This window comes from Melanostigma gelatinosum (genome assembly GCF_949748355.1).
Source record: "Melanostigma gelatinosum genome assembly, chromosome: 22".
Lineage (NCBI taxonomy): Eukaryota > Metazoa > Chordata > Actinopteri > Perciformes > Zoarcidae > Melanostigma > Melanostigma gelatinosum.
The window spans coordinates 6,190,307-6,216,827 of NC_136655.1; the positions used below are offsets into that span (position 1 = coordinate 6,190,307).

The window sequence follows — 26,521 nt, forward strand, 5'->3', positions numbered from 1 at the left end:
ACAAGTTAGAGAGAGTCGGCAGGTAAGACTGGGAGGGTAAACAATTTTAAAGTGAAACATTTCCTTACTTTCAGAAGAATTTATCATCCATATTCACACACACACACACACACACACACACGAAAGGGAAGAAATGTGAGCGGACAGAAAGGGAGAAAAGAGGAACACAGGGCAAGGCAAAAATGGGAAAATGGGAATGAAGAGTGACAGAGAACCGGGATGAAGTTATGGAATAGGAAGTTAAGAGGGAGTCATGAGCAATGAGGATGGAAGGACAAGGTTGGAGGGTGGAATGGAAAAGACACAGAACAGGAGTGATAAAATACCATATGTGACAAGAAGGAAGCAGAGATGATTTTAGGGATGTGGACAAAGGCTCAGAAGGGCTAAAAAGGTAGGAAAGGTGATTGCAGTTGCGTGTGTGGGCATACAGATCTCCAGTTCTTTCCTGTTGGGAACCCCGGTTTCACATCTTTCTAAGGACAACGCACACTGAATGCAGAATATTGTGGTGCAACATGAAAGAGGCAAGTTCTTTGATCGCGTGAGGACTGATGTTTCAAACAGTGAATAAAAGAGACATTTGCAGCCTTGTCAGGGCTTTAGATGAAAACTGAATCAGGAAGGAAGACAACAGATTGTGTAAGAACTACCAACGAAACTGTACCACACCCCAAACTCCTCATATAGAATTAAGACGCAAAATGTCCTTCAGGATATTGGCTACCAGTGCAGCTTCCTGTTTTGGCTCCTGGCTTTTCCCAGGAAGCGAGCATTTTCCTCTCCGATTACTTTCTTTGCTTTTTCTGTACATGTGATCTTATGATACTTTAAACAAGTGCTAAGGAAATTTATTGATCAATGTTTTCGAACTTCATTACCATGCATACATGTGCATGGGAAGAGTTTAATTATGCATGTGTGTGTGGCAAGGCTGCTCTGGACGCTTGTCTGAATTGTTTTACAGATAGAGTTATAAGAATTGTGAGTGAATGAGACTTAAAAGATCGTCTTCCTGATAGAACTGAAGCTTAACTTGCCATTGCTTACACCTTGCAATAAACTGCTGAACCACACTCTTGAATATGTATGATTATTGTCTTGTCCCAAGACAGAGTTAGACCCACTATGAGTATAAACATGATTTTTTTTTTTTGCAGTGATGAAAGCTCCGTCTCCCTCTAGACAGCCACAGCTGCCAGCATTTGAGAGATTGCATGTCAAGGGAGCACTGACGTCAAACGCATCGACTGAATTGAGGTGACAGGATGGGCAGATGTCAGATTGACAGACAGCAAATCCAAGCAGGCCCCTGATTAAGTTAATGACAGCAGCCATCATTCTAATGGGATTGTGTTCCTTGACAATTACTGGCAACCTAGACACACATGCACACACAAACAAACAAACAACCAAACACGCAAAGTATAGCCAGAGGAGACAAGTTGCCCGAGTGTAAAGAGAAATGCCAGCAGTCAGTGAGGCGACGTTTCTCCTGCTTATTTCACGCACAACACAGGCTGAACTGTACTACTGCAGAGGGTGGAACATTGCAATACAGACAATTTCAGAGGGTTGTAAAGCACTAAGACATGATCTCTTACTGTAATCATCTGATGCCAGGTCCATGACTGCTTGGCTATGATATGAAAAGGGAACATGGGTTACTATAAAACCATAGGGTTACTGAAACCCCCTTAGGCAAAATTTGTGATTTGTGATGTTGGACTGTGTAAATAAAATGGACTTGACTTCCTGAACAATACCCATCTTGGTTAAACTACTTGTCTGGAGTTGCTACAATAAACTGGGTGACCATGATGCTCCAAAACTCAGAGAATTAAGTCGTCCAGCTTTAGCTTTTCATTTTGGATTGTAACATCAATGTATTATTATAGTACAGGGGCAGGTTCAGGGATATGGAGTCTACCAAAAATGCCTTTAATCGTTGCTAAATGCTAATTAGCTATAATTCAGTGTCCAATAGTATCCGAGGGTGGAAACTTGTCTGTATGTAGCACACAGCACATAGCGGTGAGAGTGCTGCCTGTTGAATTGTGTGCTAAAAGGCCAAAATCTTAATGGATGGGAGGTCTGTAATAGGCTTCGAGTCTTTTGTATGCTGCCTCATGGGAGGTGTGACTTAGTGCACTCATGGACTTCCTACCACTCTCCCTCTACTTATCATTTCTCTGTCATACACATCAGGCCATTCAATTTCCCCTCAGACAAAAAAGCTACAACCTATCAACGCAAACCCTCGCTTACATGATCACTTCATGTTGTCTGTAATCAGCCCATCCAAATGGAAAAAAAAAAGTTGGACAGAGAAAAGAGAGAGGGACGAAAGGAAACAAAAGAACAAAAATACTGACGATGGTGAGTGAAAGGGAGAAATTCTTTAAAGCATAGATTGAAAGCTGTGCAGAGATATATTCGATTAGTGTAGGTAAGGTCAAGAACATTACAGATGCTGCAGTCGTCCATTCCATCCTTACAATTCAATTCGTGATTCAGCTTCAAGGACACAGCAAGTATTTATAGTCCCTTTCACTAATTGATGGCCATAAAGCTGGATCAACTCCATCATACTTCATTATAGAGAACACCATTTACAGGAGTGACCATGCCACCATGGGCCAGCTCTTCAATGCTAATGCAGTGACAAGTAAACATTACTTTTGAGAGAACAAAAGCAAAAAAAAAAGCTAAAAAAAGAAAATCATCCCTGCCTCCCTCGCCATTTTCATATTTCTAGCATAGAGCAAAACACCTGGCATTAACTTGCACAGGTGGAACACACAGCGGCTGGTGTTGATGAGAAACGTAAGCACAGAGCCTGTAGTTTAACATCTCTATTGCGCCGCCATCAAGTCACTGAGCAGCTGTGTTTCTCTTCCAAGGTGCGACGCGACAGCATCAGAAACAAATGGTCCCTCATCACCTGGCAATTTATTGAGATGTAAGAAAAACAAAATGGTTGGCTGGATTGATGGGGTAATCAATGAGAACGGAACTCTGGCAACAGGCTGTCAAGCATGAACTGGGTGTTTCTCAAGCCGGATTGATCGAGACCAGGAGCGCCCGGGGATCCTTATTCAGTTGGCCAAATGCTGTTGTGTTTAAACGAAGGAGCAGTGACAAGTCAATTTAGCTTGTTGTCCCTTTGTAACTACATGCAAGCAAGACTAAGACATGCTGATGTTTAGCAAGTCATTTTTTACCAACAAACCATGTTGTTGCATTTTATTTGAAATGACAAAGATGAAGTTCATTCTGGTGCAAGCCGACGAGTCAAGGGTTCCTGTAAGGATAAATCCTTTGGGAACCATAAAAGTCTGCATAAAATCTTCACAAGGATTCATCTTCTGGACACCATGTTTTTTGCAAAACGTTAACCTGCTGTTGGTGCTAGAGGTAAAGTGAAGCTGTGAAGATAGCATGGACAAAATGTTACATTGTAGATAACGTGTTTCTGTAGTTTGTCAAACGGTTGTGCAGTACAAAGTGATTGAACTATAGATGAAGAAACCAAATCGGACACAAACTCACAGCTCTGAATCGTCTGGTCAGCCACTCAAAAAAGGAAGAGTTCAGCCACTTGGGTGAACTCTGTCAGAAACTCTTCACTACAACATGAAAGCATTTGCCGAGCGTAGCCCTTTTAGTATTCTCCTTCTGTTCCGTTCAGACAAATGACCATGAAAGCAGCATGTGTGGATTCAGTATGAGGGCAGACTCGTCCTCAAGGATTCCTACAATTTAAACTAAACAGGGTCATCTGCAACATTATTTTCTTTTTTTTCGAAACAGCAAAAAGTAATTCAACACATATACACAGTAAAATTGTATATATATTTTTTGGCATGTTTCAACCCAGACTGGTAACTTTGAATTAAGTCATCTAGCTGGAGGATGTCTGCTCATATTGCATCAGTGCACGGCCTGAAGCAGTGGCTATGTTCCCGTTTCCTTGGGCTCTGTGCTATAGAGATGTACGGCCTGGATCTGGTCTCACAAACAGCATTGAATTTGCATTTAATGTTCCCATCTCAAACTAAAAAATGAATACTTTTATGTTGACAGAAAGAAGGAGCAATAACCAAACTGCTCGACTCCACCAAGAAGCAGTGTTGCCACCAGATCATTTTGTGTTCGGAGATCACACTCACCTTCAGGGCTTGGGAGCGGTTAGCCAGCAGTTTCTCGATATTCCCAGCAGCTGTCGCCACCAGTTGCCTTGGATTGTTGGTCTCGACACTGAAGTGAGGTCTGTGTTTATGATATATCTGAGACAATCAGAGGAAGAGAGCAGAACTTCAACTGAAAGACCCATATATCTTTGATGTAAAGTCTTAATCATTCAGGCTGAACACTAGTTGCATTTAAAAAGGCCACGGGCTGTGTTGGTGGGGGATTTGGTTTTCCAGGGGCCGATGAGACAATGTAGCACAACCCAGGAAGGCCAATACGAGCAATAGAGTCAAACATTGAGCTAGATTTAATTTTTATTTTTCTTTTAATTTCTTTTCTTTTATTTATTTTTTATTTTATTTATTTTTATTTTTTTTAATCGGATGACTCTGCATTTTTTGCTCAGGCCATCGCAGCAGTCCAGAGCTGCGTGATGCTGACAGGTGGACGGGGAAATGGTCAAAAGGTCTTTAGCAGAAAAGAGAGAGGGTGTGGTGACATGCCTAATGCTTACAAGTCTCCAGCCCCAAAATGATGATTTGACAACAACATTTTTACATAAAGTTCTAAAAAGAAACATGTAGCACAAAATGATCAGTGACATGTATGCGTTTTCCTTGCATACAAACTGATCTCTCTCAAGTTCTCTCAGTCTTAAAATGTGACTCTGCATCAGTGGTCATCTTCTTTTATCTCTTCTTCTTGGGACTGCAATGACCGAAGCACATTGACTTGTAAAAAGAAACTACATGTCCACTGATTAAATTGCAATGTCAGGTTATGTAACAAGACCACTTACTCTGCTATGGAATATGCTCCAGCAAAAGAAATAAGAAACACAAATGCCAAACAGCCAATTATTTAGCAGCCTCGAGGGATTTCATAGTCCGACATTCAAACCACAGAACGGAGGCGCGTGCGGAGGATCTGAGTGGAATTTCTATTTTTAATCTGAATGTTGGAACTGGAAGTAACCATTTGTGTGGATTTGGGGAGTCTGAGTTGAAAACTAATATAATTCCCGGTGAAAACACAACACAAAAACTGAGTATAAAAGTCTACAAATAACGCCCACTGTTAGAAAGTATTCCAGTTGTAACTGCACAAGCGATTTCTCCACATGTGTTCATACTTGCAAGCTTCATTACACTTCCTTTTGAATTCTGCATGCCGTGTGCACTACACTACGTTTAAATAAGGCCATCCCCGAAAGCATCAGCTTCTGTTACAGCAACAGTCTGAGAGGGTTCAGTTACACAAAACATTGCCAGATATGTTTAAATTCTCATTTTTGCTGAAAAGTCACGCCACAAATAGAACACAAACGTGTTTTGTAATGATTGCTGCGATGCTTTAAAGCCGGCCGGTTATATTCTCGAAGGGCGCGGAGAGCGAAAGCGCCAGATGCATGATGTCAATCAATGTTGATTTAAAAAGTTTCTTCTCCTTATTGTCAGATGTGGGTTTGTGCGTGGTTGAGTGTGCGAGGACCATTGCTGTATAGTCATGACGCCGATCTTATCTGAGCGTATACATCGGGCTGGCAGAAAAAAATAGATTCAGCGTTATGTCTAATGAGAAGCTACTATATATATATATATATATATAGCCTGGTGATGTTTTGTGACAGCTGAGATCGTGCAAGGAGTGTTAGTGAGACGGAGAAAGGTAATGACTTGAAGTGCACACAATAATTCTTGTCAATACTGAACCCTCGCAATGGGTTTCTATTTCACTAAATTAAGCTAAGAAATCAGTACACTGTACGTCTATGGTGTTCGTTTTTGACTTTTGGTCCAAATTGTAATTACCGATTGTTGGTTCAATCTGACAATATTGGTACTGGTGCTGGAAGGGGAAAGATGTGTGGCCAATTCAAATCGAGCAGAAATTCATGCTTACCTGTATTAGGTTGTCCATACCACTGGCTGTGTCCGTTAATGTGATCAACTCTTTCTGCATCTGATCCACCCACTCCTTTACCCTGAGAACACAAAAAAAACAATCAATGAGCCAACCAATACTCATTTAATGGCGCGCTTCCGATTGGCCTGCACAGTTGAATCTAATTTGTAGAGCTGCTCCAATCTCATTCATTTCGATTACAGCCCACGAGATCACACAACCTAAGCTGAGCTTTATTGCTTACTATGACGATATGCAAAAAAAAAGAAAAAGAAGCTGTATAGATTCAGGGAAGGAAAGCATGGCATAATGATCTTTAGCCAAGTGGATACATTCCATTACTGCATATGAGCTGTGCATTAAAGCGAGAGCTATTCTTAGTTGTCAGCATGAGAGTGTCACATCCTCGGGGGCGAGATGCTGGTTAATGTATTCTTCTGATGAGAAGGAGGACAGAAAGTGAAAGAACACAGCATGAGAGACACAAATGTTCAAAAAAGTATCAAGCATCAGTACAACAAGTAGTGTTCTATGACCTCCTAAGTGAATATCTGTGTGCTCCTGAACAAATCTAAACTGTAATTGCCGGTTAATTACCGGCTAAACCGTTACGAATCAACTTCATGACCTGTAACTCAGCCACGAGGATTCTAGGAACCCCAGCGCTTGTATGGAATCCCTGACATTCAGTTCAGGTCAGGTTAGGTTGCCGTCTGTGAGGGTGTACATGTGGAACCATACACCATGGCTTTACTGTCAATCACCAATACAAGTCTTTACTTGGCAGGGGAAAGATGACCTTACTGTACAAAGTTATGTATGATTATTTCCTAAATCGAAATGTACAAGCCATACAAAAAATAAAGTGTAAAAATGAAACAAAAGTGTCGTTTTTACATTTTGTTTTAGGCTGTTTCCAGTGTTTGAGCGCAGTCTTGTTAAACTAACAGATTCCTGAGAGTGGCTTCATATATAGCCATAAGTATCAATCTCATCGAACTCTCAGTAAGAAAGTGAATAAGCATATTTTCCTAAATATTCCTTTAAATTGACTGAAATCATTGACATTTTTACATTTTTTTTGCTCGTTTGAGAACTTCTATCAAGTGCTAATGTAGAATTTTTTTGTAAAAGTAATTTCCACAGGTAATGAATTCCTATTGAAACCACAATAATTTTGTCAACCTCCCGTCGCTCAACTCCCATAACATATTCTGAACGCTCTCTGGAAGTACACCTACACATACGATACTACCGACCCTCCCCCCAGCTCCTTTCTGACAGCCAATAAAAAATACATGACATAATCCATGAAGAAAATGACCCTTCCTCCCCCACAGTGTGAAGTAACCTCTCCACTTTCCGCACTGCTGAGGGGCCTTTGATATATGAACCCTGTCTATGTTATCTTATTCAAAAAATACAGTGTAATGTGAGCACGGTTAGCCCACACTGGAAATGTGTATCTGCTACATTTAGCCATCTCAGAGACAGCTGCTTGTGGCAGAGAGCAGATTTAGGATGGGCGTACTGTACTGTCAGCACACAGCCCTTTCAAACCCCCCAATCAATGTGCATGTGTATCCACACACAGACGGCAGGTTAATGAGAAAATAAGAGATTATAATCTCCTACAAATGCATTAAAGTGGATTTCCATTGATAGTTGTTGTGTCTGCTGACTGCTGTACATGGAGCCAACTCCAGGGTTGAGATAAGGTCCACTGGCCATAGAGAGCAGGTGTGTATTAGGGGTTGTTATGCATGTGACCGTGTCAAATAAGCCCAGTTGGCCTTAAGCAAGAAGGGAGGGCCATTACAACAGGTGTCAAATGCAAAAATGGTGAGCGTGTGTGTGGGTGGTTATGCTCCATCAAAGAAGAGATGTTCAATTCCACAATCCATCAATAATCCATTAATTAAATGTCATATTTAGGAATTTTTTGCAGCATGTATTCTCATCACATCTACTGTAAGTGCGGGGCTATGTTGTTGCAGAACACACAATATCAGTTACTGATCCGAGTTAAGTTAGATATAGACGGCTCTGATCATGAACTACCCGACACTAATCCTGTTCAAAGAGCTTCTTTGTAGGAACATCATTATGAGAGTAGACTTACAACGTAATGTGATCCAGGGAAAGTGCCTAACTAGTTGTGGTAATTAGTTCCTTCACTTGTCTGCAGCTGAGGTTTCTACATGAGGTCAGCTTGTAATACAACTCACTGCTAACAGCTAATTCAACTTACTTTGTACTGGAGTTTTGAAATGTCTCCGATCTTGGTTAAATAAAATCTCTTGGGTACAATCAGAAAGGCTCGGCAACGTTCTGATGAGCCACTTCCACAAATAATCATCTTCCTCTTCCTCCAGTAAAAGAGCAAACACAACTGAAACAAAAAAATATATATATTTCATTAGAGGATGGAAACTTGGAGCAGGACATGGAAATATGAGAGAACATCATTGTCCCCTCCCATGCTCAGCTCCCTCTCCTTGGGGCAATATGGAAAGGAAGGAAGCCTCCAAAAAGGGCTGGTGAGCCATGTTCAGTCACTCAGCTATAAAGCGGACTGCGGGGCTATAGTTGAGAAAAGCCACGTGAAACTCAGCCAAGTGTGAGACCTGCTGGCACTAAAAGCCTCTTTTTTCTCACATGTGTCATTACTAATACCCACTTATGGAGCAGACTGTTTTTTCTGGCAGGCAATTTTTGTTTGCCAGTTGTGGTCACTCACTCATATATTTGCTTACTTGACAGACTTTTATGTATAATCTGTAAAACTATGACAATGCACAAACATCCAATGCGCTTTCTGCATCTGAACTATCCATGATTAGACAATTTAGCCCAATAAGGTATTGCATGAGAAAAGACCTCACAATCACCGTGTTGTTTCCAGTATGTGTTATTAACAACTCATGTTCCGTAATACTTTGCTGGCACAAGATTACAAAATTCCTGAAGGATTAAAAATCTAAACTGCAAATCTCCCACTCCCTTGGCCATTTTCTATTCCAGCCTTGAAGTTGGGACCATAACCGTTGTTGTAAAGTCAATACAGGAAATTATCCTCTTCTTAGTCCTTCCAGTGATACAAGTGACTGCTCGTGCTTGGACTTGTATTCATCAAGTGGCCAAATACATTCCAGGACAGCTGATGCTGACTTTGCTGGATGTGGAAATTGGGAAGTCCCATACCAATTTTAACGTGACGTTGTCATTGATGTGATGCTTGTTGTGCTGTCCGAAAGCGGGCGGAAAAGTGACACACAACCTACCTTTTTGTGAGGTGATAATGTTGAGAATGTAGCACTAAGGTAGTGTAATACTGATTTGTGATGCACACAGAGCATGACTCAGCATTAAAGCACTGCTGGCTTACCTCTGACCACATTTAACCCTCTAGCCGAGATGTGTGGGTCGTGTTGCCCCTCTCCCTCCGTTTCTACACTTCAAAACCACAGCATCTGGCCTTTAGCTTGTTGTGCAGCTGTTTAATTCACTTGCACACAAACGTAAGAAGATCGTTTCAGGAAGTGAATATGCTTCAACATTCAAAAACTATAAATATCAAAGTCTCTTAGGGTCCCATTTATTCGGAAACCGTTTAGATTGAAGGATAATTCAGGATTGGAAAAGGAAGAGCAGCTAAAACTCACATTCTGAATGGAATTATTTAAAGAAAATTCTGGTTACAATTTGGGTCTTACATTCATCAATGACATCAACGTTTACAGACCGACTTCCGAAACTGGCGAAACTGTGGGCTCGTTCACAACCTGTCGGATCCTCTGGCTAACTTAATTGGTTGAGTACAAGTTCATCACTGATTGAAATCACAGCAAAAACTTTGAAAACAAGACCAAAGTTGTAATAAACCATAATTCCTTTTTTAAATATATTATAAACTGACCTCGAACTCTCCTTGACTAATACTTCTCTACTTTTACCTCCTTTCACTGTCTGGATAAAAAGCTCACAGTTGGGCTGTTACAAGGGATTTGCGAGAGTTTGTTATCCGACTTTAAAAGAGGGTTCATGGAGAGTTCATGGAGAGAAGATTGGGAAGATTTTACCTTCAAGCTTTTCCTGCAGAGTCCCGTCTTTACCCTCACACCAAACTTATTTCTACGTTTCTTTTCTGAGAAAGAAAGCAGCGAGTTCACTTTGAATAAATACCCTAAAGACGGTACTGTTATGCTTTGGGCTGTCAAAGTATTGGAACAGTTTGTCATGAAGCACGAGTAGATAGTCCTCAACTCAATTGAACCTTGTGGTATTAATTGTCTAATTTCATGGTGCGTGCATGTCATATCCTTCACAGGGGAAGAGAAAGGAGTACATCTCGGGAGAAGCACACCTTACACCGTCATTCACCTGCAGAGGTTTTCATGTTTCCTTGTGTTGTAGGGATAAGCCTGACACCATGTAAACACCCCCAAGCCACGTGAAAGTCCAGAAAATTGATCCAGCTGACATTGAACGCGACATCACTCCGACTGAAACGCTGAAAGGTGGGCATCACGCCGGCTCCGAGGCCCGGCCCGTCTGTGTGCCAGCAGAGCCACGAGAATCCAGGGCTCAATATCCAATCTCGGAGTTTCCGCTACAGCACCCTCTCTTCTTGGAAACATCCTGTTTTTATACTCAGGACCCAGTCTGCAGATCCACATTTGATCTCTTAATACCATCGAAACCCGTCACGGATGAAGCATCCGACAGCAAACACTCCTCGCTTTATTTTTTTTTCTCCCCATCCCGTCTCATCATGTTGTGGAGTCGTGGTTTCCAGCACTGGGAGACAGCTCGGAACCTTAAATCCTCCTCTGATGGGAGTAATTTGGGCTTCTAATCTGTTCTTAGAGGGAGACAAGGCTGACACCATTACAGGAAGCAGAGATGCAAAAAAAAGAAAGATGGGGATGTTTGAGGATGGCAGCTTGGATGTAATTGAGCCACTGGGGGGATAGCTAATAAGAGCCCTGACAATGAAGCTAGGCATCTAATAAGCAGCCAGCTTTGACAGAGCTTGGTGGAAGATGTCACTTTCTACCACTCCTTCCTCACACGTTGATCCTTTTTGTGTAAATTCATCACCTCTTGCCGAGTTAATTTCTCTTCCTTTGATTGTTCAAGTATTTCGTTCCGTCTTTGCCAATCCTCTTCTCTTCCTTCTGTTTCCTCTTTCCTTCCACCTCTCTTACTCGACTATCTGGTGTGTATTATAGCTTACATTTTCATCCTACGAACTCCACGTAATTAATAGCCTTATTTGCTGCCTAACATGTCCCATTTTCTCTCTAAAGGAACTCATAATGCTGAAAATGTCTTTCCTCTGTCCCCCTCCCCTCTCACATGTATCACCACGGAGCACAAAAGGAGACAAGTGATGATATCGTCTTCATTATTGAGGTCACCATGAATCATGAACACCATGATTGCAGGCTTTGCAAATGTCCCGCGGCCTCATTATCTTCTAAGGCAAGACGTTATTGATATTTCTGCCTCTCTTCCACCATTTTCCTCTGACAAAGTCAGTCAGAGCCCGCGGCCCCCTGCTTATCTAAAGAGCGTTGTTCAAATGAATCCTTGAGAAAAAGTATTTTCTGCGCTCTATCGAGTGTACCATGTATTACAGGTGTGGAAGAGCTGACAAGACATTGTGTGAGATCATTACCAAATGATGGGGCGATGCTGGTGGGCAATCACGCACTGACAAGTCAACTGTGCAGATGTTAACGCCAGCTGTAGCTAGCTAGCAGTCTACGTACAGCTGTGTGTGTGTGTGTGTGTGTGTGTGTGTCGCAGCTCAGACCCTGAAGAATAATTTCCATTCAAAGAAGTGTCTTAAAGTCAGACCAGGCCAATTGGTTTTCTTCTGTCCACCGGCAACACGAGACCGCCAAATAGGGCCAGGGGGGGGGTCAGACTCATTTCCTTCCCTTGCCCACGTTTGACCTCACACTCTGGACCGCGGCTAGCTGGGACTGACTCGCCGTCCCCCCAGCGCCAAGTCTGCCTCGTCCACACCCTCCATGTCAAAAGGCATATACATCCTGACAGAACTAACGGCTCCCATTGTGTCACCTCCCCCAGCAGGTGTCTGGACACATTGCATTGGCAGAAACAGAATTGTTGTGACACCTGGAAGTGTTTGTACTCACTGCAGAACAAATCACACCTGCTGGTAAGATTCGAGCATGATGCTAGATTAGAGAAGGACAACAGGGCCTGCATTTAATATCATGCCTCCTGTGTGCGCACATGAATATGGGTCAACTTGGTGACTAGTTCCTTACAGAAATGTCAAGGACAAAGAAGTAATGAGTGATTTGCTGACAACTCTGAAGTAGAGCTTGTAAAAATCGAATGGGGTCATGGCAGCCAACATAGAATTATATATAATGGGGATTGTATTTGCAGAGTAAGACTTTTCCTCACCCTGTAATATTTAAATCGTACATATTGTCTTTTAAATCCCTTAGCCTTCTAAATTATTTCAAAAATAAGAAAATGTGATTCCATTTCACAATTGGACCGTTTTCCCCCCACTCTCTCTCGACCTGACTTTCTCTCATGTCATTTTGAACTCTGTTCAAATGACTATGAAGCTCCACATCCCTGTCACCTTCACACTTTATGAACAACCTCGCTACCCATCCATCCCTACATCAACTCTACCCCTTTGCCTCACCACACGCAGACAATTCTCAGACGATGTGGATAAAGAGAGAGATTAGAAAACCCTCTGGCAACAATCTAGACTCCTCCAAGGTAAATGTCAGAATTTGAAAATGCATCCCTTCTCCTGCAGTTCTCCCTTTAAGTCCTAAGCCCCTCCCACCAGCGGAGGAAGGGCAAATGCACATGCTTCCTACAGTAACCTGTGAGAGCACGAGTCTTTCATAACCAGAAAATTGGCACAAAAACAGGCGAGGTAAGCTGCAGGGTTTCAGTCATACAACCTCTCTTCCAACTTTCTCTGCTGCTTTATCTCTTCTGTATCTTGTGCTCCATTTTGCCTCCCTGTGTTTTACATTGTTGTTCTTTATTGACGATTGATTAGTTTGGGAGGTCCTTACTTAATGTCCTTTAAGAAATACCAAAGGCTTATGAATAAATAAACAATGTATATTAAAATAAGGAAGGGACGACACATGGCTGATTTACAACACAGCCTTAAAACTACCCTCCTCATGCTTTATAGCACATGATACAGATGTGCTTCCTGTACAGGAGTGGGCTCCCGACCAAACAGCTGTTAGCTATTCTCCAGGTTGCCTGGGCAACGCTGCAATGGAAAATTCTTGGGAATTTCCATGTGGCAAAGGATTCTGGGAAGGTAATACAGCACCAGGGTTGCTTCGTTAGTCACAAAGTTTATTTGCACATACAGTACACGGCAGGGGGACATAACTATTCCCCAAAAATAATTAATTAATGAGAAACTTTAACCAGGCACTACGGCAACACCCGGAGGCCACACATAAACAAAGTGTCCATAAAATATCGGTGGGGGGGAAATTTATGGGAAGCCCCCTGCCACTCTACACCCCTCTGTCCTGTATATCTCGATCTGAGTCAACATCCCTTCCCCAAAGACTAAGGCTTGCCTAAATATAGTCTGGGTTGAGATGTGTGTGTGGGGGGGGGGGGGGGGGTATAGGGTGTGAATACCCACTCCCCCAGGGAGCGAAAGAGGGAAAATGACAGAGAAAAAGTGGACAATGTTTAAGGAAAGGGCAAAGATGAAAACTGAATGAGCAGGGTGGGAAAAAGAGAGCCAGCATTCTCCATGGGCACAGATTTTGCACCCCTGCACGTGTGTGTGTGTAACAGATACAACCCGCCAGCTGCTTGACTCAAGGCATGCCTCCTAAAATATACCTGCGAGCACCAACTCTCTCGTGGCTGAGAGGCGCAAATCTCAGTGAAGGAAATCTGATACAAGCCTGAGCTGATCATTTCCATCTGCTCATTACATTTTAGATTCACCCTCTTCAGAACTCTTTTAAGTCCCCCGTATTATCAGTGTCATAATCCAAGTTCGACTTGACACTGGAACCAAAGTTTTCTTTTTCAACCCTTGATTATATTAGAGGAGACATTTTAAATCTCTCTGCCTCTCCCAAAGCAAGACATATGATCAAGGCTCTCTGATTCAATCAAGACACAAGGCCTGGACCTCTTTCCATTGACAGAAATAAAACTGAATTTGAAAAAACACAACAAAATACCAACGTGTTGGACGCTGCGACTCTAGCCAGTAGGATTTTCCAGTGGCACGTTTTCTGGTTCAAATCTTCTCGCACTACAATGATGCATTAACACGATTTCTTAGCTGCAAGCCAACTTTGTATATATCACGACCTTAAGAAAAAAAAAAGAGAGGAACATTTGAGGCAATATGCTTATTCACTTTCTTGCCGAGAGTTAGAGGAGATAATCAACACCACTCCTGGCCTTCTTTGCTTAGAATTCACACCGAAGGAACCTCCTCTATATTTGCATACGTACACTCTCTCCGCTCGCAGCTGCCCAAGCTGCCCTCTGTTCGGATGAAGTGCCTCCTCGCATTGAGCATGAAATCTAGTTAGCTTCTTCTTTTTTTTTTTTAAACAAGCAAGTGAGAGTGGGAGAAATGGAGCAGAGGGTGACAGAAACTGTGGAGAAAGGGAGGACAGAAACAAAGTCGGTGGGTGACTAAGGCCAAAGCCAGGAAGTAGCACATGATCACGTCTTGGCCTGGATGGCTGAATTCAGCACAATGCGTTGGCACACGATGACACAAAGATGTGGAAGTGTCTTGTGTGTTTGGCTGTGAGGGTGGCAAGTACACATGCAGAACGCATGAAGCAAAATATCCATATACAATAGACATATGGGATCAAAGAGGCAAAGTAATCTAGATGTCCTCGTCCTCTCTTCTTTTTTTTTTGCTCTGTCTCCATCTTTTCTTTTTTATCTCTCCTGATCTCTCAACCTGCTAGCTGGCGCCCGAGATCTCTGGGGGCTCAAGTCTATGACATCAGACTTTGCATTTCAGATCAGATGATGTTAAACATCTGCCTTCAGGCAACAAAGAAAAGAGATAAAGAGATACATGGGGAGCCGGACGGAAAGTAAGACGGACAGGGGATGAACAAGACGGAAAGGGGAGAGCGATGAGGAAGATTGTGAGAAGGGAAGGGAGGACGTGCTGAGAGAAAGAGAAGGGAACATGAAGATGTGAAGCTGACAGATGCTGGCATGTGAGGTTAGAGATGGAGCCCAGAGAGGCAGTCACACTTCAAGCCATGAGACAGCGGGGGTGAGGGAGACAGAAAGGACACGGCAATGCCAGTGTGCACGTACTGTGTGTAAATGTCTGTTTTTAGTCACGCAAACAGTGAGCTACTTAAAACCTTTGCTGATCCACATTTCTGAATTCCCTGGAGGAAAATACACTGGGTCAGTCTCTCCGTCTCTGCCCTTCTAGTTTCTCCGCCTCTCCATGGGACTTTCACCTTGAGGCGTCAACATGAAGCTTGTCACTCAAAATCACCATCACCACAAGAGTAAGACACAGGGAGAGATTTTTTTTCTTTCGTTTGCACGATTTTGCATTGAACCTTTCCTCCGCAGCAAGAAGTTGACATTACTGCTGATGGCCAAGAAGCAAATGTCAAAATGCAGACTCTGCGAGATGACTGGGCGTTTTCTCATTTGATTCTGGCATCCTCCTCTCTTCCAAATTAAGTTTTCCTAATTCAAACAAAGAGCTCCTGCCAATCTTGTTGTGAATTTTATTATTTTATTTCATTGTTCTTTATTTTTTTTCCGCTGCACGGATGGCCAATTCCACTCAGTAAGTCAACTATGTCACTGGAAGTTGGTCTGCAGCTCGCCAAGCCTGTGTGAATATCATGTGCACAACCCACAGATCAATCCACTTAGTGCCCATGAAATATAGGGAGCGGGCAGGCCACTCTGCTAGTCTGACATCACTGTACTCGCCCATTAGGCTGAGTGCCATCATGGCTCCCCACCTCGGGACTACTTGGGCTGCATTCAAAACCATACGCTGTAGTCCAGCCTCCGTCCCAACCATCTGGAACACCTTAAACCTGTTGATGAAGCGTGAGAAGCAGCATGGCAGATGAATCCGGCTCTCCCGCCTGTTTGATTTAGAAACTATGGATTGATTATCTGTTACATCTATTCATGTTGAGCTACAGATATAGAGGGGAGTCAGATTTAGACAGAGTGGTACCTCTACTTTACCTCGAGTTTTCAGCCCATAGTTGGAGGCCAAAGTATTCTGGGATGAATAAAATAGCAACGCTGAAAAACTATTATCTGTTGGATTCTATGTAGTTATACATCCATAAAGAGGTGGATTAAGAAGTATTTGTGTCCAAGTGACAAACTGAACAGATACACTTAATATACTGTAAATTGGAGGAAAACTGCACTGAGAGTGGTCTTATAAAACATCTGTTTATTAAGTGAAGTCTCACAAGCTGCCCACATGGTCTGCAAAAAAATGATGTGAGAGGAATTTCTGTAACCGATTATCTTTTTGATCGATCAATCGATGGTTTGGTCTATAAAATGTCAAAATATTGAAAAGGTCCGTCACAAGTTCCCAGAGTCCAAGGTGACTTCTCCATATTGCTTGTTTCGTCTGACCAACAGGTCAAAATCCAAAGATATTCAATTTACCATCAGAGCAGACAGAGAAAACCACCAAACACTCACATTTCAGAAGCTGAAACCAGTGAATGTTTTGGCGTTGTTGCTTTAAAAAAACAACGGAATAAACTGTCAAAGTGAATCAAATACATCCACACGGCAACGAACGGACAGTGGCTGTAGATATCATGTTTCAGAGGGTGAAGTTGTACCCGAAGTAATGTGCAATCATCATCACTTGGCAAGAAGGAAGCATTTTTCTGCCTCTGCTGAGACGCTTCGAGGATACTGTTCCACCAACTGCAATTTACAGAGTTGAAATTGAAGATGAATTTTCCACATCGACTGTGGAAATTAAAAGTCTAGAGGCTGTCATTTCTGCCACACCGCACATTATCCGAGACTTTTCAAAAAGCCAACAGGCTGTTTATGAAGCTGTACTCACATCTGCGCTGTTGGGAATTGTCCGGTCGACACAGATGAGATGGTTGACAGCAGTAAAAGTAAACAGACCGAGTAATCCATGGCTGTGTTTAGTTCCCCGCAACCAGGATACGGACAGGAAGAAGCTGCACATAAAAGGTTTCAGAAATCCACAAACGCCGTGCGTATACTTCTCAGCCAAAACGCCTCACACCGCCATCGGTGCGCGTTTGGAAACAAATCTCATCCGTTATCTATGTCCCTCCCACCGGTGGAGTTGAGGCGTGAGCTTTTTTTTGGGCTCGGCCGTGTGTGTATGTGAGTGTTAAATGAGTGTCTCAAACTACGATAGGCTATTAGAGCAGATGTAACGGCGTGTGTCAAAAAATAAAAGGAGAAAAGGGGGAGGGCGCATTTGGATCTTCAGTTTGGCCGGCAGAGCGGTGCCTCTCCGCACGCTGCAAGAAATATCATCCCGTTGTTTAGCAGTGAGCTACTTACCATTCAACACATGGGAAAGTGTGTTAAAGTTAGTGAGATCTTGTCATCTTCGATGCATTTGAATCATTTGCATGTGTCCTTTTCTGAATGGCTTTGGAGAGATTTGTCAATCTTTATTCTGCTTCACTGAAACAGAGCTTTCTTTTTTAATCTTTGAAAATTCTGACTAAAGTGGGAAAAATGAATTAATTAATTGAATTAATTGAATCTGATACTGAATACTGATCGGATTTCATTCCTTAAAAAATAGCACGAGATGACATATACAGATACTTTTGAAGTGTGGATTGCTGTTAATAGCATTTTTTTCAGTGTGTGTTTTTTTGAGTTTCCGGGCACGCAGCAACATTTACGCATGGCTTTCTCGGCTTCTCAAGCAGCGGGCACTTTGCACAATCACCTTGCTGTCTATTGCCCACATTCCATTCAGACAAATGGGCAGGTCTCCTGTTATGAACCTCAAATGAGACGTCTGATCATCAGAAGGCAAACAATTGAATAATTTGTTTAGTTCCCTGACATTTATATTCACTGTAGCCTACAACACCATTCCTCGAAGCACACAGTTGCATCACAGAATGAGCTCCGTTCTCCACATGAAACCTGATGTTTACAGAGCTTTGTTATCTCTCCTCTGTATCCTTGATAACAAGGACACACCACCACGAACCAGTTGGGATTTCAGTGCAGATAAGCACAATTTTCTTGTCTGTGTTGCTGAAAGCGTTTTAGAGCCCTCGACCTGAATGCTCTCCATGTCAGATGCAGCCAAACATTGCAAGGAAAAGTCACAATTCCCATCTAAAAAAGGCTTCTTATTATGTATTATCATTAGACGCCTTCATTACTTTTCAACAGTGTAGTTTATCCACAGAAATGTGATAATATATTCCCCTTGCTTCAAGGGCTGTGGCACATTTAATATGAAGTGACATTTTCTTGTGCTGGGACAATCAGCAAGGTAAATACCATGAATACAGTATTTCCTAATGAGTTTTCCCTCCAAAGCCCCTTGTCACATACAAAACTAATCTCTGACTAAGTTCCTCAGAGCTTCTTACTTGTTATGGAACCCCAAAGTTATTATTTCCGATCCTATTTGTGTCCACTTGTTTGTGCATGCACTGCATTTGCCCACGAGAGTCACAGCAGACAAACAAGGCTAAGTGTTGCTCACCTGCTGCCATTATATGAATCCTAAATTAGATTTACTGGGAAAATAGCTGACCATGTCCCTCCACTCAGGTTTCACGATAACTCATATAAAAACTTCTCCTCTGGGAGCTTTTGCCAGGCAGGGCTCAGAGGTGGGGTATAGATGAGTGTTTACAGAGAAGCAGTGAAGAGGCAGGGCAGGTTAACAGACAGTGTATCTCTACAAGAACACACAGCTTGATACACTTCAGTGAGGCGCAAATAAACAACAAAATGCCACAAACCTGTTAAATATCGATGAATGAGATGAATGTAAGACATTCATCTATTTGCCATATATACAATAATCCAACAGCAATCCCTCATGCTGCTTCTGTTTTTGAACCAGGCAAGCAAATGCAACACTCTCCTCAACAGGATTATATGAGACTTTGACAGGGATCAGTTTGTTTTACAAAAGAAAATTCAGTTTGTCAAAATACACCAGACGGCTTTAAATGTTTAGAAGACTGACAGCCGCTCTGGTTCTGTTTATAATAAATGTGAACCATGTGTAATGTTACTGAGGTTGCGAGTAGAGATTGAACTCTACTTGCATTTCTTTAGCTCATTGTTTTGGTTTTACAGTCCCAAACTTTACTGTTTTGGTTCACTTCCAAATGCTCTTATAGTTAAAAACACGGATAAACCCTAACCTGCCCAACACCACGCAGTAGACAGACAGAGTAAGCAACAAGCTGAACACGGAGAACCGTATAGCAGCTCAAGAAACAGAGCTAAAAGGAGAGTGAGAATAGGACTTATATTCACCAGGTGGCTAATAACAATGGACCGTTTTGGAAAAGCACAGGGGAAACCAACTGTTAATCGCGGGCTGGTCAACATACTCGGTAATTCTGCAGTGTCTCCAATTGGAAAGGCACCAAAACATGAGCTTTTTGCTGGGGCATTTTAGATGCAACTTTGCGTAAAGGTTGTGCGGTTCACAGTTTTGCGGTCCACTGCGCTTTTATTTGAACCTGGGGACCACTAAAAGTACACATTTCTTCAGGTCATGTTTCCACGAAAGAGCAGCAAAGGAGGTCAACTCAAGAGTGCAAGTGGGCGTGTAATAGAAAGAGACAGAGGGGTTTATGTAAAGGTTGTGCTTCTGAGTGAATTAGGAATGTGTGCGTGTGTGTGTGTGTGCCTGGCAGGCAGCAGGTGTGGCCTCTATCGCCGGCCCCCCCGACCCCACCCACCTGTCCGGGGAATTTCCCCGGCTGCCGTTGCCTAGCAACCCCTTCGCTGTCTCCACGCCGACTCCTCACAAGCGAGCCACAAGGCTGTTGTTTTCCCAACCAGTGAGCACGCATCAGTGCGAGAGTGTGTTCACAATGGGAGCTGCACAGAGGGCAAAACAGGAGCTACACACCGAGTGTAATGATGAGCAGAAGAAGAAGAAGATGAAGATGGTGGTATTCAAAGAAAGCTGCTGGGAAAAGAAAGATGAGCTTACAAGTCGGCATTTTCAAATGAACACATATTTATGTTTTTTTTATTTGAACTACCAGAGGGTTTAGTATTGGCTTCCCTTTAAGAAACAATAAACCATACCTTTAAGTGTGAACTTCACCCGTTAAACTATTAATAACCAGCTCGCCTAAGCTCTCATTTTTAATATGGGAGCTGAGATGAAGAAGTGGTGCCTGTTGTGAAAAAATGTGATGTAGTTGTCTTTCACACTTAGAGCAGGTTTAAGAATGAAACAGAAGCTCTCAGAGGCGTATAGTTAAATCAAAGCAATAGATTTATTTATCAACAGAGTCATTCAGCCCAGCTATCAAAAACAAGCTTGGGTGCTAATGGATGAACTTCGCAGAGATTCACCATGAGACACGCTTGAACACATCAGCGTGAAACTTAATATAGGGGTTCCACCCCTTGCTACACATTGGCCAAAGTCAAAGATGCAGGCGTGGCACGTTTGTACGTTATGACACCTGGTTGGAAGCCGTGAATGTCCATTCACCTTGGCCCCTCCCAATAGGCGTTGGTTTCCATCAGTGTGAGTGAGGAGTTCCATGCGAGAGGTCCTAAGAAGGAGTGTGTGAAGAAGCCGGGCTCAGCTGGGGCGTTGGCCCTCGCTTGAATCTCACTGTCTATTGTGTCTTCCTTATCTTCTCTAAAGATGGCTGCCGGTTCCTTGTGACGCAGTTAAATAAGTAACCTTTCACCTGCTTCTCTCTGGCCTTGCTGTATGCTGTGAGCACTGTATAAGTGGTTAATAGAGCTGCATAAGCTAATGGTTATTTAAAACTACAAATATGCTAGTGATTAATTAAACTGTATATAAGTCAATTGCTACTTAAAGCTGCATATAAGCTAGCTGTTAATTAAACTGTATATAAGCTAGTTGCTACTTAAAGCTGCATATAAACTAGCTGTTAATTAAGCTGTATATAAGCTAATTGCTGATTAAAGCTGTATATAAGCTAATTTTCTCAACAAATCCCTCTCTTGACGTCTGAAGGACGTCACTTTCTTTACCTTCCTGCCCTGTTCTCACGCTGGTGTCTGCCTCTGCCTCTCCTGACCCTACCAGGCTGTTCTGCTCTTCCCCTATTGGGTAAGCTCCATAAGGAGGGGGTGGTAATGGTTCCTTGGAGAGGGCAGTGGTGATAGGACGGCCAACCAAAGAACGAATACAGGGTATTATACAACATCCACATGAGACCAGTATTGCAATGAACACTCCCGCTGACACTGCTATTGACAAGATCAGGTGCTTCCATTTTCCAAACATGTTTTCCATCCAATCTCCAAATGGATTATTCACACCTGATGCTTCCTGCATTTCTTTTTGACAGTGCCTTCAGACTATTCAGTGCTTTTGTGACTGAACCGTCCGGCGCAGTATTGTTGGGGATGTTAGTGCAACACAGATCTCCAAACATTGAGCAAAAGCTCCAAAGCCATTTTGTTTTGCATAGAAATCAAAGAAGTTGGGGCCAGCTGCTCAGCCAGACCCTCTATTGCATCCCTAGTATGATTAGCCAAACGAAGAACATTGTAATGCACATAATTGATACGATCAACATTTTTATTCACAGTTATCCATGGAATAATACTTGCGACACTCTCAAAACCTACTGCAATTTGATATACCAATTTGTATTGATTAGGCACTCCTCTGGTTCACTCTGATTGTATCTATGTAGGTTGGACCTTTGTCCAGACTGAACTATCCTACTGCAGTTGCTCTTTTAGCTAAGATATGTCTGCGTCTGCGTTGGGTCAGGTTTTGTACTTTAAATATGGATGCCAGAGTAGTGCAATTTGGTGGAGTAGCCATTTTAGTCATATTTGTCATGCATGCGTATCCTGTTGGGTCAGATTCAGGATATAGTGGTGCTGGTTCGGTGAACCTAGCTGGTCTAGCTGCAGCACAAGCTATACAGCCACTCATTTTGTTTTTTATAGCATTATCAACAATTCAATTTAACCAAACATTGTCGTTTCCATGTCCTGTAGCTAATTGGATCACCTGTTGGTGGTTGCTGAAAAGTCAAATTACAAATTACAAAACAAATTATGCATTTTGCGTCAGATTACCTCGGACCTCTGCTAGAGGTCTGGACGGCTCAGATGCTGGGGCACAGTGTGACAGGTGGTGCCAAGGTGCTCCTGCTTTACCTATGACTTGGACCGAGTGTGAAGTAACCTCCTTCACTTCGTACGGCCCTGTCCACCTGGGGTCAGTCCACTTTTCTTATGAACTTTGACCCTGACCCAGTCACCCTCTCGGATGAGATTTTTACCTTTTCCTGGTCAGCTGCACTGGTTCGCTGGACCTGTTTGGAGAGAGCCTCCGTGAGAATGATTAATGCAGTCACATATGTCTTCATTTCAACTTGCTGCACATCTATGTATATGTACATCTATGTATCTATGTATATCTATGTATATGACTACCGTCTCTTGGAGGACCAGGCATTTGCCTCCTTGTCATTAACTCATGTGGTGAAAGATGCGTCTTATTTCCTTGTGCGCTCCTCACTGCCATTAGAGCTAATGGTAAAATTTTAACCCATGTCAGCTTTGATGCTACACATGTTTTCGCTATTTTTGATTTTAGCGTCTGATTTTCCCTCTCTACCAGTCCTTGTGACTGTGAATGATACACTGATCCAGATCTACTTCCTGCAAATGCTTATTACTGAAATGTGAACCATTATCGGAGTATCAGCTCTGTCTGCAGCCACCTCACAACTGTCTGTGCGTCTTCTCTTTTAGTTGGGATTGTCTCCACCCACTTTGAGAATCTGTCCACCATTACCCAGATGAGTAAAGTCCATGTTGATGTCTTGGAAGCAGGCTGATGGTACAGGATAAGAGCCCATAGGTGTTTTGTACGGTTTTTTTTCACATTATGATCCCCACAGGTGGTGCATTCGTCGCAGAAGAGGCACAGTGCTTGCATTCTTTGCAATGTTCCTTTCTTTCCTTCGTGCGTGCCTCTGATATCAGTGAGACACACAATTCTGCCATCATGGGATCTCCAAAGTCCACTTTCTCCTTTTGTTGCTCCTTTCCTTTGCCATTCGGACCATTCGTATGGTCCAGCCTTCTTCTGTATCTCAATCAGTGTTTCTTCAGTGATTTCTGGTTCTTGTATGGCTGTTTTCAGAACCATCTGTTTTGGTCTGTATCCTCTTCTTCTTTAGCAGCTTCATCTGCCATTTGTGCTGATGCTGGTTGAGGTAGGATACCTGATGCTACTATTGAGTGTTCCATATCTTCGAATTGTCTCACCACAGCATAGGATGCTGTGTTTCCTTTATCTCCTTTGTAGCAACATTCTTCCTGTTTCATAGACAATATGTGCTTTTGTGCATTCTTTTGAATTTTCGATTTTCTTGCAGCTCCGAATGTGAATTTCTTTGCTTAGGAGGATTCTTTGATGCAGCTCCTTCTCTTTTCGATTTTCTTGCAGCTCCAAACGTGAATTTTTCTTAGGAGGATTCTTTTGATGAGTCTCTTTCTCCCCCTTTTTTCTGATACAAAACTGCATTAACATCCCTCTTTTTGTTCAGAAACATCTAGGTGTAAAGGGAATGAATAGTCAATTCTTGAAGTGCCGATGCATGTGACAGAGTCTACGTGAGAATGGTGAACACATCTTCTGTTTCTTGTGTTCAAACTAAAGGGGCTGAGGTGTTTCATGATGGAGGATGCTTTGTCTGTGGGCTGTGGGCTGTGGGCTGTGGGTCGCTTGATGAGAGTGCGACCCAGGAAAGTGACTTGTCTCCTACATGTTTGGACCTTGGTTCTCTTTTGAGGCTAATAGTTGCAGCAGTGTCTCTGTTGTTGCCAGGTATGTGAAAGATATTGCTGTTCAGCGTGATTCCGGCTTCTTGGATGCTGATTGCCTGTCTCTCTCTGATAATTTCCTCTTCTTCCACGTGGTGAGCCTGATTGTTGTTGTTGACCACGCGTGGGGCAGTCTCGTGCGCAGTGTCCTGGTTTTCCACAGTTGTAGCAGTAGAAATTTCGTCCGTGCTGTTTCTTTTTCTTTTTAGCAGGTTTTGGAGCCACGGCAAGCTTTGCCAGCTGTATTGACACTTTTAGTGCTTCAAGCTCCATATCTGTTCTTTCCACAGCAGCTCTGTATTCATCATAAGTGTGTTCTTCGCTTATTTGTTGCAGATTCTCTTCAGTGAGAGGACAGTTCAGCAGTTCTCCATCCCAAATGTCTTTATCTTTCCATCTCTTTATCATTCTTTTGTACGCTTGTTGTTCCACCGGCCAATGTTTGATTCTTCCATTCATCCTGCTCTGATCCTGGACATCATTCTCCAAGTTGCACAGACAAGAGGTGTATTTCGCAGCCATGATGTCCCCCTCTGCAATAATCAATAAAAATCTGAAATCAGTATTCCCAAATGTCCACATGATGGAGCCAAAGCTCCTATCCACTGTTCCTGTTGCAGTTCTTGGAGTGGCCACAGTTTTTTCTTCCCAGGTTGTGAAGTGCCAGCAGAGGGAGCCAAACCTCCTCTCATGCCTTCAATTGACATGTTTGCTCTCTGAACTCACACTGGCCCTCGTTCACAACCGTGCTTTCTCTGGAATGTGTGTGTGTGAAATGATGATCTATTTTATTATTAACACTTAGGGTGAAGAAGACGAAAACAGTAATGTTCTAAACATATTTCGAAGTCTCTGTGTGGATAGATAAGCAGAACACTCTGTTCCTGCGTTAAGATGGCAGTTTTCTGCCCTAATCTGATGGGTTTAAGCAAGCAGATACTTTCAGGGTCACTGATCTTTATTCTGTTGTACGAAAGAATGACGGAGTGCTTCTCTCGGCGTTTTTGACCTTCATACAGTGACCTCACAACTCCGCAATATAGCTTTACAAGTATAACGCATATTATTTAACAGTGTATGAATATATATTATTTACAAATCTCCCTATATACCCCTGCTAGGTGTGAAATGCTATGTTTTAATTACACATGCAATGGATGTAACTAAATGTTTTATAAGGCCTCTAGTGTGCACCAAGCCCCCACCTTTTTAATTGTCTTCTCTCTGTCCTTGCAGTGGACACAATCTAAGGCCGCACTGTTCTTTCTTATCAGGAATGCTCTATCCTCCCGTATTTTCCCACCAGCGTTTGTCTGACTAAATGAATGGATGCTTTGTTACAGCATTTTTAAATTTGCTGACTCCCTAATTTTAGCATCTGTCTGGCTGAATATAGTGGCTGCTGTGTTTCCGCATTAGACTTTGCTAACGATCCCTAAGGAACACAATTTTCCAATAAATTTAACTACGCCAGTAAAACTGACACTTATATTAACCCTCAGCTGTCTCTCAGCATATTCTAGTGATTTATGTGTGTGTGTGAGTGCAACGTCTGTGTCTAATGCGTGTTTTTTTTTTCTGCTCAACTGACCATCAACTTTGAAATCACACACGAACATCTGCAGCACCAAAACTCAAAACCTCAGCATATGATGTGATAAGCACACGAACATCTGAAACAACTTGACTGTAGCTTTCAGCTCTCTCTCTCTCATATGTACGCTTCAAACATTCACTTTCATTCAAACAAAATTGCAACACACTGCCATTTTTGAAATGCGCAGAGATCACCAATGCGGTAAAGGAATATCTTTAGAAATACAGTCAAACAAATAAACAAAAGTTAAAACGTACAGCTCAGCATTAGCTCTCTGTAGGCAACTAATAAACACAGTTAAAACATGCTCTTGTGTCTCTGAAGGCAAAGCATAAACCCAAGCTCAAAACGTACACTGCCATTCTCTGAAGTAAAATCATAAACACAAATTAAAACAGGCACTGCCATTTTCTGAAGTTAAATAAGTCACAAGCGCGCTGTCTTCAAAGGAGATGGACAGCTCTTTTTCTCAAACTAAGCAAACTGCTTCTCAGCAAACAAACACAGTACAAAATGATAAACACCAATTAAAACCACATCTGAAATGCGCACAATTCACAAATACGGTCTAGAATGTAATTAATATCTTTACAAATGCAGTGAAACAATGAACACACATTAGAACATACACGGCTGTCTCTTTAAATATAAATCAGTCAGAAGCGCAGAAAACAGCTCTTTTTACACACTCATCACATTCCAACAGCAATTTTC

General features: G+C 42.5%; 1 protein-coding gene across 1 annotated transcript in view; it reads right to left on the minus strand.

Moving 5' to 3' along the window:
* Window positions 1-17,515, minus strand: part of LOC306795934 (voltage-dependent calcium channel subunit alpha-2/delta-1-like) — a 65,471-nt gene extending 47,956 nt beyond the window's left edge. Inside the window, exons 1-3 of the mRNA XM_079294660.1 lie at window positions 17,225-17,515; window positions 6,097-6,178; window positions 4,173-4,289 (exon numbers count right to left, since the gene is read on the minus strand). Coding sequence (XP_079150786.1) covers window positions 4,173-4,289; window positions 6,097-6,178; window positions 17,225-17,304 — 279 coding nt within the window. The 5' untranslated portion in view covers window positions 17,305-17,515. The remainder of the gene's footprint in view (window positions 1-4,172; window positions 4,290-6,096; window positions 6,179-17,224) is intronic.
* Window positions 17,516-26,521: the final 9,006 nt, after the last annotated feature.